General features: G+C 42.0%; 1 protein-coding gene across 1 annotated transcript in view; it reads right to left on the bottom strand.

Annotated features, from left to right (window-relative positions):
• Positions 1 to 497: 497 nt before the first annotated feature.
• The window catches only part of stk17a (serine/threonine kinase 17a), a 43736-nt gene continuing 27471 nt past the window's right edge, over positions 498 to 16762 (bottom strand). Inside the window, exons 3-7 of the mRNA XM_071920206.1 lie at positions 5142 to 5289; positions 4544 to 4670; positions 4405 to 4453; positions 2286 to 2465; positions 498 to 873 (exon numbers count right to left, since the gene is read on the bottom strand). Coding sequence (XP_071776307.1) covers positions 498 to 873; positions 2286 to 2465; positions 4405 to 4453; positions 4544 to 4670; positions 5142 to 5289 — 880 coding nt within the window. The remainder of the gene's footprint in view (positions 874 to 2285; positions 2466 to 4404; positions 4454 to 4543; positions 4671 to 5141; positions 5290 to 16762) is intronic.

Consider the following 16762-nt stretch of genomic DNA (forward strand, 5'->3'; position numbering starts at 1 on the left):
GAACTCTACCACGTCTTGAACTGGATCCCAGTCTACCTAAACTGTTTGACAAACTGGTGCCAGGAGCCAAATATGGAAGTATTTGGCTTACAGGACCGACAGATAGACACCGGACCGACATCAAAATCCCTGCGCGGAAGTTGCTACAAAGCTGTCCAAGTCAAGTAACTTAGCAAAACATCTCACTGATTTTAGAAGACATCATTGCACGGTTTTATTCAAGTTCTTAACGTTTATTTTGTTGTTTGTTCTCATTGCAAAGATGAATATGAAGTTAGGTTATTGATATTCATGTGGTATTTATGGTGCTTTTGGTTAAAATAAAGCACAGTGGTTGTTCTGCGACATTGCTTGATGGTTTTGCTTGTTTGCCGTAGTATCGAATTTTTAGATGTTAAACTTAGGATTGGTATGGAAGTCAGAATTCTGGTTTCGTGACAACACTAACTGGTTTCCCCTTCAGACGGGGATGTCAAAGGTTGGTGGAGGGTGGTGCATCAGTAAATGAACTCCCCGGGGACCTCCTGCAGGGCGCTGAAGGGCTCCTCAAACTTGAAGCGCTTGGAGATGGCCTTCTGCTCGGCCACCAAGGCGTCCTTCTCCGAGGACGAGGACGACGACTGGCGGCACTGGCCCAGGGTGTAGGCCGCCATCACGATCAGCTCCTCCGTCACCGGGCCTTCCTCCTCCGCTTCCTCCTCTTCGCCCCTGGTCGGGCTGGCGGGAGGTTCGGGGCTGCTGGCGGTGCTGCTGGTGGCGCTGGATGCGTCTTGGACCTCCGCTGGGAGGATCTCCTTGACCGTCTGGGTCTTCTGAGGCTCTGAGGACTGAAGCCAGGGGTGCTGGAGACACTGCTCTGCTGTGGCCCGATCCCTGAGGACACACAGACAGACAGACAGATGAATAGAGCTGGAATGTCACATGTTACTGTCATTCTGGAAGAGTTTTTTCCCCCACATTAACCAACCATTCACCTGTTGGTGATAATTGTGGTATCGAGTAGGCTAAGTGTCTTCCACTGGGTAGGAAAACGTCTCATTGTGTGACTGTAACTGTCATTGATGCTCAACCAAAAGATTATCCTCACTGAGGACAATAAACTATCTATATTTAATCAATGTTTCAACATCCATATTGAGAAATAAGCTTTTTCATCACCCGTTAATGATGCTTCCATGACAACTACTACAATCCCCATAAGCTTAGCAATCATACGATCAGAAGAGATTTATGCCCTCCTGTCCTACTACAAGGACAATGAAAAGTGTTAGCAGAGGTGAAAATCATTACAAATCTGGATATTCAGAGGCTTATCATGCTATAGTATTGTACAGCAATGAAGAGGTTAGATAGTGACCAAACTAGCCAGGCTTGTCATGCCATATTATATGCTATATAAAGGCTAGATATTGATTAAACTAGCCAGGCTTGTCATGGCATATCATATATTTTGTAGAGGTTAGCCTAGATAATGAACAAACCAGTTAGCCATGTCATGCTACTGTATATCAGAGTATGCTATGTAGATGTGAAATAATGAAAAAGCTAGCCAGATTACCAGGTCAAGAATGATATTTTAATTAATTTCTGTGCTGTTTTTGATCATTTCACCACTGATACATCTGACTGATTTTGTGTTTAGATAATGTCAGCTCTTTAGCTAGCTAACCATAGTATCTGGTCAGCTGTCTTGCTGTTAACAAATCTGATTTGCACCCTTGTTAACATATCTAGTAGAAGCTAGTGACAGTGGCTAGTAGTCACATTAACATTAGCATCAGTTGCTTTGCTAAATTATTAGCCTGCTGGCTAGTTAGCTAGCTAACAAAGCCAGAAACCAACAGTTTGTTCAGGTAAATTGAGACAGTTCAGTGTTGCCAACTCTTCCAAGTAACAATAGGCTGCTCAAAATGTTACCAGATGACGTCATATGCTAATTTGATGTCATACAATCTTGCCAATATATCAAAATTGTAGTAGACTTTTTTTTTTTCCTATCCTCAAAATGAGATATCTACCATTTTAATAACTTAATGCCTCTTCTTACATGATTAAAGTGAAACATATATTGAAAAGACATGTTTTAATCACTTTTTGGGTTCAACTGTTGGAGCTTGCTTTGACTCTTGAGTGTGTATTGGAGAGCAGTGCTACTGGCAAACTGGAGGAAAGTAAAGCTCTACAGTGCAGTAAGTGACAAACTTTTGAACACAATCAATGCTATTACTGTTGAGATGAATGAATAAAGGCCTTTCTGTCTAAAAGTTTCATGTCTCTTGACTGACTGTGGCTGTTTGCGGAGCAGCGTCTGGATGAAGGCCAGGGCGGCCCGGTCCAGTTGCTGCAGCTCCTCCTCGGTGTAGCTGACGTTGAGCTGGGAAATGTTCAGGAACGTCTCCTGCTTGTCCTCGCCCAGGAACGGAGAGATTCCCGTCAGCATCACATAGGCCAAAACCCCAATACTCCTGAATAGAGAGCACAAAGCAAGGTTTAGCACTCTGACACTCCTACAGCAAAAGGGATTATTTTCAGATAATTTAATGATTCACAATATGCATTGCAGTATTTTTCATTTTGCTTTTCAAAGATTAGGTTATACGTTACTGAAAAGTACAACCCAAATTGTAACAGTATAGTACTCTTGTGTACTCTTGAGTACTAGACACTCTTGTGTCTAGTACTCAAGTGCCAACAAGAAAATAAAATGTCATAAAATTGCCAACAAGAAAAGTAAAATTGGTTTATTAAACACAAGTTAAATAATAACTTTTAACAGGTTTTCAGACCTGTTTTAATGAGTTCTAGTTTCACTGCACTGCTTTGAGTCATTAGTGAAAGTAAGACTCAAAGAAATAATAATAATAATAAAACTTTTTTTGCAAGGAATTTCCCAACAACAGTCTTTGAACAGGAGAAAATGCACATTGTGTAAGTGAATTTAATTTATTAAAAACAAAAATTTGTGACAGCTAAAAGTTAATCAAAGACTGACAACAGAAACATACATCGAAGCTAATTATTTCTACAGAATGCCAAACAATAACATCATAATAAAATGCATCACTTTGACCATCAGTTATTGACTTGTCTTCCATGCTCTCTGCACATCCGAGCAACTTGGGTCAGAGTCCTGCACCGGGTCGGGTACCCGCGAAAAAGTTGTGTAACGGGTGAAAAATATATTTATATAAATTCACGGGTACGGGCACAGGTAAAAATGAACTAAATGCGGGCGGGCAGCGGGTGAGAACAAACATATGTGTTTTTTTTCCTGGACAAATCAGAAATGAAAATGATTGTACAGTATTTTTAACATCTAAATCAGCTAATATTATCAAGCCTAATCAGCCACCAGGATTTATTTTATTGTGAAAGCCTACGACACAACCTTTGACCACATCCGGCCAAATAATGGGACGTCACTGATCCGACAGGTGACAGGACAGCGATGTAGGCTAGCTGCTAGCTAGCTAGGACATCTGATCAAAATGGATGACATAAAGGCAAAAATAGCCAGTGGTGAATACCAAATTGTGGACAATACGTTGAAGGCCAAGTCGCACGTTTGGGAGAAATTTGGTGTGATAAGAGACTGTGAGAATAACACTGTCAGTGGCTTTGCTGCTTGTAAAAAGTGCCAAAAAGTTTTAGCTTTTGATAGCCGCAAGGTAGGCACTTCGTCGCTGAGGAAACACGTCGATAGCTGCAGGAGCACAGGTGCTGCGCCAATTGACAGATACCTTTCGAAGTGACTGTGTATGTAGCCTGTGTGTTTAATCGCGGGTCGGGTCGCGGGTCTTATATTAACGGGTCCGGGCGGGTCCGGATTTGACTTGGAGATAATTGCGGGTAACGGGTCGGTTCCGGGGCTGAGCTTTGCGGGTGCGGGCGGGTGCGGGTTTGCAAAACTGGACCCGTGCAGAACTCTGACTCAGGTATCACAAAAAAATCTCAACTTTAGCTTTATTATATCCTTTCATTACAATGTTTCCCAGTATTTACCACCAGGTCGCTCAAGTATGCTCAACTTGTAATTATGATATTTCCAACAGCACTTGAAGGCAGCAGAAGGCCTTTTTTGCTATGCATTCAAATGAGATGCTGAGCCAGGAAATGTTAAACTTTCAGGCTGGTAGGAAAGTTACTTGCGTAAAAAGTTTGGTGAAAGCAGTGAATGTAAATAGTAGGCTATAGTGAAAGTTGGGAATAGAAATAATTCCTGGATTATAGCTACTAGAAAATATCAGGATGTCTATGATCTGAATGTGAAGGCAAATCATAAAAATGTTTTAACTGGTGATGATGTAAGATCGTCACATCAGCCCTAGAATTAACATGGCATCCCTGGAATTAACATAGCAAACCTATTCAGCTTATCATATGAACATGGAACAGCTTTCTTACCACATATCTGTTGCTGTGCTTATGGGCTCATAATTCAGGATTTCGGGAGCTGCAAAGACATACAGAAACATACCAGTTATTATGAATAATTAAATCAATGCAAAGGTGGTTGAAGTTGGGATTCAGCGCCACCACTCACCAACGTATTCGGGGGTTCCCATAATCTCCCTGAGCTCCTGATGGCTGCAGACCATCCTGGAAAGACCGAAGTCCACGATCTTAATGTCGCCCAGAGGTGCATCGCTAGTCAGCAGGATGTTCTGAGGCTGACAGACGCAGATCAAATATGTTAGTACTAGGAAGGAAAACCTCACATATCCAAATCTGCATGATTGCATTGATTTTGTCCAGAATTCCATGACTATTTGTATGGTGGGTAGAGACATAACAGTGAAACTATGATCAAAACAGTCATTCTTCTACATTCTCTAATTGTGTTAACTTCATATGAATGAAATAATGGTGAAGTTTAACAATTCATCAATTTGCTGGGGACCCCCTGGAACCCCCTCAAGGACCCCTGGTGGTCCCTGGACCCCACGTTGAGAACCACTGCAATAGAGAACTCCCATTTCTTATTCATATCCTATTTTACTTTGCTGCATCCTATTACTATTTTGCTGCTGTAATGATATAATTGCCCCACGGGGATCAATACAGCTTTATCTTATCTGAATGACTATACAAAATAAGATGGACTAATCAAAGAGTGTGTGTGTGTGCGTGTGTCCACTGACCTTCAGGTCGAGGTGTACTACGTTGTTCTGGTGGAGGAAGGTGACTCCCTCCAGGATCTGCCTCATTAGCCTCTTCACGTCCTCCTCACTGAAGGCCTCCTCCTCCCGCTCTGACACACACTGGTTGAAGATCTCACCTCCCGCCGCGCTGTGTACACACACACACAGAAATGGATGGAGGTCATAAAGTAGACATCTAGCGGACAATCACTAACAACACACAGTTATAAATCTTGAAGAATGTACCTGACCAACAAACCACAGTTTCCCCTAGAATTGTATTCTTGTCAGGGTGGAAAAGCCTCTGAAACAGCATTTAGACCATCATGGGACACTAAAACTCTCCACTGAAACCCAGAATGATAGTGCTAGTACTGCTACTACTACTACTACTAATAATAAGACCTATTTATGCATACTTGTATGGAGTCCGATCAAAACGTCTCATTCTAATCAATTCAGGTTAAGGCCTTTCCATAGACAACAGTGTAGTATGTGTGAGTATGTGATCAATTCTACAATAAATATATAATCAATCAAACTGCATCATGTTCATTGTATCAGAGGCGGACGACACTGACTGGGTCACATCTGAGTTTTAATGAAAGACCAATATCAGCCCCATATATCGGTCTAGCCCTTAGGTATTCCACAGGGGAGAAGAAGTCATGCTTCACCTTGACACTACCCGACAACACTTAAGCTGATCTAAGGTCTGGGGGTAATTACAGAGAGGCTTGAAAAGAGCTCGGTTGCCTCTAGAAGGAGCTGAAAACAAGTTTAATGGTCAGAAGGTCAGATGTCAGCCTGGGTAGCCAGCAGCGTGATGCACTGTATGTGTTTGTGTGTTGGTCTTAAGAGGCAAAGACATAATCAGGGTTAGAATCTTCTTATTTTGTGTTTATGTGTATATAGGGGTTAGATTGATATATCAGTAGGGCTGCCGTGGTTAGGGTTAGGGTCAGTCACACCAACCGTCATATTGTTGCAGTTTTTTAGGTTTCATTATTTGTTTTCTTATTCAATGTCAAGTTATATTCTATTTTAATTGTCTGTGTCATTTCCACCTGTGTGGTGCTTGAGATTGATGACAAGTTCGTTTTTTTTTTTTTTTTTGCTCACTCACCTCACTTTTTTGAAGCAGGAATCCTTTAAACATCTAATGAAATTTGTATGGCATAATGTCCATTTTTATCAATATCACAGGCAGGACAGCAAGAGAGTCAAGGTGTCAGGGTCAGGAAGACAGCAGAGAGTAGTAAAAAGGCGGAAGTTGAGCCACAGACCAAACCCCAAATCCATAGTGGTGCAGAAGCTGCCAGACAGGTCCAGTACCAAGACTACCCATGGCTGCACTATAGCCTTTTTTGTGTTTATTTTATGTATGCAGCTGTTAGCGATGTTAGTGTTATGGAAATCCTCCATCAAATTATGATAACTAAAGCAGTAATACAATGATTCAATCAGTCTTGGAGCAAATATGGGATTGTATACATAAATGGTGATGTAGCCTAATGTTGAGAGTAAGTCATGCATACAGGGTTCACAATAAATCTGCAGCAACACTATATGCAACACTGCCATCTAGGGGTTCAATGCAGAGACCCCCTGCCTTAAACATTACAGCTTTTGTCTCTCTCGTCCCGTTGGTGTCCTTTGGTATAAAGCATTGCAGACCGGCCCGGTTAATTAACATATGCGTGTAGTGTGCAGTTTACTGATATCACCTCACAGGATTTCCAGGTATTGGAAGTTCAAACATTTTTCAAACAGATACCTCTCGCTGCCATTTGGAGCTACTAATGTGCAAAAGCTCGTGTAGCTTTAAAGATTCAGAATCAGCACAAAATATCGACTGTTGGCAGCTTCAATCCAAAAATATGGGTATCAGCCTCCAACAACCCATATCAGCACTCTCTATTCCATCCACAAGCTTACCAAAATTGTTATGAAACTTGTCCAACTTCAGTCTTTTATAGCGAATCTCACAGGACACCACGGCAATAAATCACTATCTGCGTAAGTGTGTGTGTGTGTGTTAAGACTTGCTGGAGGCAGTGGCAGAAATAGCAGAGCACCTCCAGAGATAGCAAACTAATTATGAGCTTCGCTTGAATATGGTCATTTGTACCGTCGGCCTATCGCTTCATCTCCACGCTCCACTCCTCTGATCGCAGCCACGAAAAGGAAAACAAGGTAGTGATTATGAAAGGAAATGAAACGGCGAAAGAAAGACGGTCCGGACCAATCAGAACGACTAAAACTACTGCCGTACGGTCCTCGCTCTAACTCGGCAGGGGCAAGACAAAATTACGCTTAATTTCCTGCGCCCTGAGATAAACCCTTGATGGATAAACTCAATTAGCAGGAGGTATGGAAGGGGGGGGGATGGGGTGGATGAACGAAGAAAGAGAGGGCAGTCAGGAATAGACAAGGCGTCCCCTCAGGGTGCCGATGAATTAGGTTTTTATCTGGGAGGAGGGGAGGAAGGTGGAGAGGAAGTGGAGGGTGAACAAGTGTGTTTTGGTTTTTTGAAGGTGAGAAGAAGAGTGACTTCGGCGCGACTAAAAATGAAAACACCGGTAATACAGCCTGGAGGTTCAAACTGAAGCCTTGTGTTATGAGATCAGGTAGAAGTTCACAAGAAGTTTTTGAACACCATATATCAGTCTGCTTATCGCACTGTGTCCCTTTTGCTCTTTGGTCAAATCACATCTAAGATCACATCTGCAACGTACAAGCATGTATAAGACTTTTTTGAATTGTCAAAGTCAAATTGAAATTGAGAATGCTGTAAAATGACACTAGAATTTAAAATTGAAATTCTAGAAAGCAAAGGTGGGGACTCAAGTCCCATGACTTGGACTCGAGTCACAATTTTACTTGCTTGAGACTTGCATGAAGAGAAGACTTGAGACTTGACTCTGACTTTGATGTACTTTGATGACTTGAAAAGGTTTCTAAAGTCTTGACTTGAGATCTTGTGTTTGTGTAAATGACTTAGATTGAAAGTGATGAGATTTATACCAGCAGACGACTGAATTTAAATTGTGTTTTCTGAATTTGTATGGAATGATTGAATTTATTGAAGTTGAAACTGATTATAGAAATCAAACTCATGATGCTCTTACCAAGTTTTTATCCTATTAAAACCATATTGCATTGAAAAGTCCTAGATATTTAGTTTTCTTTAAGATATTAAATTGATACTGGACCCTTGATTTGTTCTGACTTGACTTGCTGTTCTACATTTAGACTTGAGACTAGACATTAATGACATGGACCTGAGTTGGACTTGACTTGAGACTTGTTCCTCAAGACTTGAGACCGACTTGGACTTGTGCCTCAAGACTTGAGACTTGGGACTCGAGCAAAGTTGACTTAGTCACACCTCTGCTAGAAACTTAAACTAAAACTATGCATCAGTGAGTCTCTCCTCTGAGTGCGCAGATTCAACATAAAAGTCTTCTGCAGTAACTGTACATGGACAAGAGGCAGCGACCAAAAGTAGAGTGGTGGTTTCTGTAATGATCCCTCCTGCTGCTACTGAGAATCTGTTGAAACACTCCCGACCACATGGTCAGACTCCAACAACATATGCTGGAAAAATTATCTTAGCTCTTACTGTGGTTTGAACTCTGGAGCCTTTTGACCCACCTGGCATGGACTTGAGGCAAAAGTTCTTACTGTTGTATAGGAGGAATACAGCTACAAATGGCCTACTGTAAATGGCATGGCCGTTAACTGGGACAAATGGCATTCTCCGTACCTTAGCCTAAGGGAGGTACGCGTACAAGTGTGCACGTGATCAGGATTAAAGTACCACCTCTGCCTCATTTTGAGCCAGGAAAAACCCTGTGTATGCTCACAGGGATCAGAGACAAGACTCCATACTGAACTCTGTATCTATATGCATTCATTGTCAATAAATCTGTTTTACGTGAGTTGTCTGACTGAACTTTAGTAACTACCTTTGTGCCGGTCTCTTAAATGATTTACATTTTTTTCTTAGAGCACTTCTAACAGTAGCCATCTAACCTGTTACACACCAACTGGGTTACACTAGCCACTGTTAGCTAGCTAGGTCTAGTAGCTAGCTAACTACCCTAGGGTGGATTTGAAAGGCTAAAAATAAGCTATGTCTCTGACTTGAAAAACACTGTTGCTGGTGGAATACAGAGGAGGCTTCTCATCACAGACTTTTTTGAAGGTTAATTATTTTCCCCCAGAAATGGTCAACTTATTTGTTCAACCATGTTGGAAAATGTGTTCTAACACCATGTGTCATACAATTTTATTTATGCTTCAATTAAGCCATGAATGTAGTGTTATTATATAAAACAAATTGCATCTTGAGTTTTGTGACTTCTGGGATTTGTGATTTTCAACTTTTATATGACCATAGGCAGCAGGTTCAACTACAACCCTGTACAATGTTGCTGTTCTCACATTAACCAAATAATAATATCTTCATTCATAGCTCTACATTGCTCCCACAGTGCAACACTCACCTAGTATTTCTGATAGAGAACCATGTGCCTCATTTATAGAAAGGTCTTACAATCATATTTGATCTCAAAAATCATAACAGTAGTTATTAATGAAGCTTCAACTTTGACGTGTTTATTTTTTTATTTTTTTACAAAACATTCGAAAAAATTAATTCAATATCATATTACTGTGTCACATTTGGTCCTCCACAGTGAGTCTTCGGATACACTGGAAGCCTATGGTAGTGAGTCAAAAATGAAATTTGGTTACTGTCCAACTCTAACACAGACACACACACACACACACACACACACACACACCCGTCTAACCCCACACAGACTCCCTTGTTTGTGGGGCCAGAAATTATGACCTACTGCTTCCAAATGAGAGAGCGAGAGAAGGAGAGAGAGAGAATATGGGGAGTAAAACCAGGGAACATAAGGAGAGGAGAATGAGTCCAATTCATAATTAGGTCAGAGTATGAAAGAATGAGAGATGAGAGAATGTCTGGGCAGTGGGGGGAAACCCCTTCTAATCTGATGCTTACACACACACACACACACACACACATTCCACATACACGTGCCGAAAGCAGCTGTGTGTGTAAGTTCATTCCTCTGAGGATCAGACTGCATCTGATCCAATGTGTAGTACAGAAAACAACACCTCACTCCCTGTGTGTCTGCTTTGGAAGTTATAGTACATAGGAACTTAACTTAAAGACTGGAAATACAATAATTACACAGGCATATTATTCTGTACACATTCTGATGTGTAAGATCCCATTGGGGTTGTGTTATCAGCAGGGTTAGACCGATATATGGGGTCAATCTTAGCCTTTTATTAAAAATCAAATATGGTCTAGTCAGTGTTGTCCACCTCTGATATGATGGAGGTTTCTCAGTTTTTCCCCTCAACAGCTTCAGGGGCTGGCAGTCTCTAAAAGTTGCAATGAAACCTGCCTTGCCATGCCTTAAAGGAACAGTTCACCTCAAAATAAAAATTAAATCATTATCTACTCACCCCTATGTCAGTTTAAACTCCACTGAAGTTTGTAGGACCACCAAACACCCCTATAGCCCCTGTAGTTCCATGTCGGTCGAACCCTCGTTTTCAGTACTACTGAATATCGATCATCGATTTTTCGTCAACATCCCTAATTCTGATATGTGCTCTTAGCAGTGTTGAACAGGATTAAGGTACTGACAAGTACAGTTTAGTGGCACAATTTGAATTAAAATACATTTTCCAGACCAGGCATTGTTATTATTATTGTCCTGGATTGAAATGGGGAGTTTTAGTGGCCCATGATGTAAATGCTGTTCCAGTATTTTCCAACATGACAAAAATAAAATCCCGGGGTAAACATTGAATACTTGTTAATTTATAACAATAACAATTGATTGGCTATCGGCAGCTTCAATCCAAAACAGTATTATCGGCCTTCAGAAGACAATTCAGCAATTCAAATAGAGGTAAGCTAATCAACTGGACATTTTGAATGAAGACCCCAGTGACCGAGTAGCCTCACTAAATGGGTCAGCCTCTCTAGCAGAAATCTACGTAAAAAAACAAAACAAAAACAGAACAAAAAAAACAAGCTCCATTCAAACGATCCCGAACAAAAGCAGATTGGCCAGTTGCCTGTATTTCGCTGTCGAAGCTCGACAGAGTGGCTTTGAAGCCTCGTGAGAGGTCGGGTTCACGCGGGCCAGAGGGCAGTCAGAGTTTGATCGGCGTGCTGCTAATGTAATTAATGAAATCGATGTTGCCGCAGCGCTGTGGGAACGGATCGATCCGGCTTTGATCGGCCCGCCTATTACGCTCGGCCTCGGACGATCTACGAGGAAGCGAAAAAATGTGAGCGGCAGCTGACCTAAATAATCCTCTTCATATCTGACCTGCTTCAGTCATACGGTAAACACAAACACACACACTAACAATGACGGGGGGGTGTGGGGAGTGGCAAGGGGTGGGGTGGGGTGGGGTGAACTACTACGGGGTGCAGAGACTAGGACAAAAATGACTGAAACATACAGATAGAAGACACCAATTCTAGACTTCTTAAACGATACATCAGTTCGCCTATATTGTCATTTTATTAAAAACGGGATCTGGGTCCAGTTAGTGTTGTCCACCTCTAATATGATGGATAGGACGGTCGTTGCTGGATTTTTGGTTTGTGCTGGACATTGCAATGTTTTGCTTTGCAAAAAAACACAAACTCAAATGTATCATCACTAAGTTCATGTGTGTCAAGTGTGAAAAAGCTCATCAGGAGCGACCAAAAGTTGACAAAAACCTTCAATGCGCATAAACGCTCCCAAGCAAGTTGTTGTTTTGAACCATAAAGTCATTCCACTGGATGTGAATGCAGCATCACCCCCCCCCCTCCCTCTCTCTGGGCGAGCGACCACGCTTCGGCCGGTCACGTGCGAGCGCCCAGCTCAGCTGACATAATGAACTCCCAGCTGGAGCTCGGCCAGGCAATGAGGCCATGTAGCTCCCTATGTCGCTCTCCCTCATTCATTCTCTTTCTCTATGCCTTCTATCTGTTTTCTCCCTCATCCCTCTCTCTCTCCCTCTATCTCTTTCTTTCTCTCTTTACCAGCATGAAAAAGATCCCTGGCCCCTTTGCACCCCCCCCCCCCACCCCCCCCACCCCCCCCCACCCCCAAGCCCTCCATCCCTCCCTCCATCTCATCACGGTATGAATAGCTTCCTATAATGTCAAGTTGATCCTCATCCCCATCCTCCCCTCTACCCTTGTTCTTCGCCATTTGCCCCACTGCCCCGAAATATCCGTCAGCTGTCGGGGAAAGAAAAGACGAGGAGAGAGAGAGAAAAAAAAACAGACAAGAGAGTCTGTTAACAACATCCCTCCCCAGAAAGACTGAATGCATTCCGCTCTATTTCCCTTCCATATAAAAAAAAAAAATGTAGAGGGGGAAAAATGAAAGGAGAAAAGGGGGGTTTGATTCTCTGTGTTGAATGGTGCTGACACGAGCCCTGGCAATCACACGAGGGATCGCTTCCATCCGGCACTCATCCCTTTATTTTCAGCAGGCGGTGAATGGATTTTGTAGCTTCCTCTGTGTGTGTGTGTGTGTGTGTGTGTGTGTGTGTGTGTGTGTGTGTCAGGGTTAGACTGACATCTCAGTTTGCTGATATATTGGGCTGATATGGTCTTTTATTAAAAACTCAGATATGGACCAGACAGTATCGTCCACCTCTGATATGATGGATATGATGCAGTTTGATTGATTCCATATTTATTGTCAAATTGATCAATACTATATTGGTTGTGTATTAACCTGAATTGATTCGAATGAGACATTTTGATCGGATTCCACATGTGCATGCATGAATATGTTTAAATAATAATCTTTATTTTTATAGCACTTTTCAAAAATAGTTTACAAAGCTGCTTTACAGATAAAAGAACAGCAAAGGAATGAAATAAAGCAATAGAAATAGGAATATGATAATAAAAGGAAAGGAGAGCAAAAACAAGCAGGAGGAGATAAAACAATTCGGATTATCAATTAACTAATGAATAAAAATTGAATATATGGTTGCTAGGGCGTTACTAGATGGTTGAGTGGTGATTTCAAGTGGTTGCTAAGGTATTACCAGGTGGTTGCTAAGTGATTTAAAGTGGTTGTCCGAGGATCTCAGGCTGCACACTGGCTAGGGAGTTAAAAGATCAGAGATATAAACGAGGGCCAGACCCATATGTGCCATTTTGCAATCAGCAAAATTTTAAAATCAGTCCTAAAGCTCCAGTGGTCTAAATGCTGTTTCAGAGGCTTTTCCACCCTGACAAGAATACAACTCTGATGGAAACACTGAATAGTTGGAATTTTGTTGGCATGAAAATGGTCAAATTCAAAAGATACTGAATATCGGCAGCTACAATCCAAAAATGTCGGTATTGGTCTTCAAAACCCATATCTGTCAAACCCTAGTGTCTACATGTGCACTGATGTCCAAGTGTGTGTGGAAGCTTTAAACAGATAGGTGGTTGTATGTATGTGTGCATGTTTTCATTGAACAATGCATGACTGGGCCAGCTCAAGTGAGCGCTACATTGATGTATGAGTTTGTGCGCTCTCCTCATTCAGTGCGCCGGTTAAACTTGGATTATCCAATTTGTGAACAATGCCTTCGGGATTGGGATTATGGACTAAGGTGGGGGAGGGGGGGGGACTGGACCATTTAAGGGGCATTTATGGGATCTTCTTAACAGGGCAGACTGCACTGTATGGCATGTGCCACTGACAGCACATAATCCTGTAAAATGCTACGAACAGAATGAACAGACAGAATGAAAGACAGAATAAAATAACAGAAGCAGACTGTTGAAATAAAACATGGCAACTGTAAATGTTTTTTAGAGGCTTTTTCACCCTAACTCAAGATGAATACTTTTTATTCTGGGCAAGAAAATGGTCACATTTAAAGATACTGAATATCATCATAAAATATCGGCGATTGGCAGCTTTAACATTGTAGCAATGGTAGCATATTCACCCACATGTCCCCCATCCCTAGTGACTATGGTCTTGTCATTTACTGTAAACCCAATCAGCCAAAATAGAGTTGTGGAAAAGAGTGTGTCCCTGGCACTACTGGGGTAGTCCTTGTCCTTTCGTAGCTTAGATTCTAATCTACCAGGCTAATCAATTATCCCCTAACGCTAACGCTAACTAAGCCTCGCTGGCTCCTCTATCCTCTCCCCGGCTCGGCCACGTCTGTTCATTTTAATACGGAATACAATTTGGGACTACAGTTCAGTGTAAACAGAAATGTAATCCAATTTATTGAGTGCTTGGAGCGAGTAAAGTGCAAACAGGGTTTGACTTTGCAAGAGAACCAACATACAGTACTTTCTCACTTAAGTCGAAATCAATCTGCCATTGTGCAGCTCAGCTTGTCATAATTTCAGTGACGTGAACAATTACTGTGCTTCTTGCTACAAACCCTCACTATGCAGCGTTAGAGCCAGGGCATCTCAATCATTTTCATGTCATGAACCCCCAAGTAGACCCACATTAGACCGCAGACCCTCATCGTTATGTAAATGTGAAAAAGGTCAATGTTTCAAGTATATAATACATTTGTAGGACCATTTGTATTATCTGCTAGTCTTTGCTTTTTGGCATTTGTGGTGCCCCATATTGGTTGATCGTACAAATGATGCAGTCGCCCCTTGGGGCAATTAGTGTCAAATTGAAAATGCTGGAACCTGATCAGTGGTGTCTGATATATCGGGTGTGATGGACGAACGAATGGAGACAGATCTATAGTCCACCCTACAGTGAAAAGAAAAAAAAAGGGCAACAAAAAAGCCTTCCTGGGTCAAACTAGCTCAGCCAACTGAAACATACCAGCTAGAACAATTTAGGAAGACAGCTAAGTGGCGTTTACAATTCCAATTTTATGTCATTAAGTGAAAAAAAGGTCTGTTTCTCTTTCAAACAAATAGGGAAGTGTGTGTCCATGCAATGAAAACACTGGCATAACCAATGGTAATCTCATGGATATGTTTAAATATATACAGTATATGTACATATATATGTGTGTGTGTGTGTGTGTGTGTGTGTGTGTAGAGGTCATAAACGATAGATGAAAGCTGATCCAGACTCTACCAATAGCGTCTGATTTAGTGGCATGCGCTCAACTGTTTGAATGACTGTGTGTGTATGTGTGTGTGTGTGTGTGTCTGTGTGTGTGTAGAATCGGTGGGTCTCGCTATGGCGATAGATACTGGCAAAATCCAATAGGGCACATGCCAGTCACACTGCGAGGGGGGGTGGTGGGGAGGGGTGCTTCTCGATCAGCCTGGCATGCCACAATTACACACACACACACACACACACACACACACACATCTGTGTTGTTCTAACACTTGAAGGCATGTTGCTAAATCAAAAGCTACTGAGACAGTCCGGATCAGCTGTCATTCATTGCTTATGACCTCTACGCACACAGACACACACACACACACAAACACGCTATGGGAACCAGGTCAAGCAGGGGCCAGGCATAACGTGACCAGCGAGATGAGATCATGGACAACTGGTGGAGCTACTGTAGTCCACACACTGGGTATAGTAGGATGCTTGGATGTGTGTGTGTGTGTGTGTGTGTGTGTGTGTGTGTATGTGTGTGTGTGATCATTTTTCTTTTCCTCCCTACATGTCCATTTTAATAACTGGACTCTTCAGTAGATATTTAACCAGTGTGACTGATAGATTTAACAAGCTAAGCGACTGTCAGTCCTCCCTGCTGTCCCCTTCACCTCTTGACCAGAAGACTCAATGTCAGTCAATCGCACCCATATCCCACAAACACAATGTGTGTTTGTGTGTGTGTGTGTGTTTGCGTGTAGGGGGATACAGGCGAGGCACATTGCTGGAATAGCTAGTGTTCGGTGGAGCATGAGAGTTTGGCCTGAAGCTCTCCAGGACTAAAACATTTCAGCTATTCTGTCTCTATTTTCCTCTCACACTTTCCCTTTGAAACTGTCACTCATTTACAATTCTGTCTTTCTCTGGCCAACCAAGGATGTAGTGAAGGGGAAACCGACATTTTTGGCCTGACAATCTATATGACTGAAATTCAGAGCATACATCATAGTAAGTAGCATCAAACGGTTGTAAATTATATAGAAGATAGGGTCTTTTAAAGAAAATTCCAACCTCAGATACTCTTACATGGTTATATATCACCAATCTGTGATGTGTTGTAATTAACTTTTTTGGTGTACCCACTTTCCCTCAAACTGCCTCGTTCTACTTCAGTTAGTGATTTCCTGTGTTTCCCAGATCTCCAGAGAAGGGGCATGAATTTGTTGCTTTCAATCAAAGGTGGGGATATGGGCATATAAATATAGCTAGCTAGCTGACTAGTTTGTGAACATTGGGACATTGGGTCATGCCCCTTACGGCTGCATTGGATTCTGGTCTATTGAGGCTTCTCTGCCTCTTCTACGATGGATTTCTCCCTGTATGATTGTTGAATGTTTCTTGGTGCAAAGAAGATGCTAGAAAGAAGCCCTCGCTCTTTGATTCTGAGGGACTGACACCAACCCTGACGTTTACCGCTGATGTTTTAGATAGCTGAAA

This window comes from Centroberyx gerrardi, chromosome 22 (assembly GCF_048128805.1).
Source record: "Centroberyx gerrardi isolate f3 chromosome 22, fCenGer3.hap1.cur.20231027, whole genome shotgun sequence".
In the NCBI taxonomy this organism is placed as follows: domain Eukaryota; kingdom Metazoa; phylum Chordata; class Actinopteri; order Beryciformes; family Berycidae; genus Centroberyx; species Centroberyx gerrardi.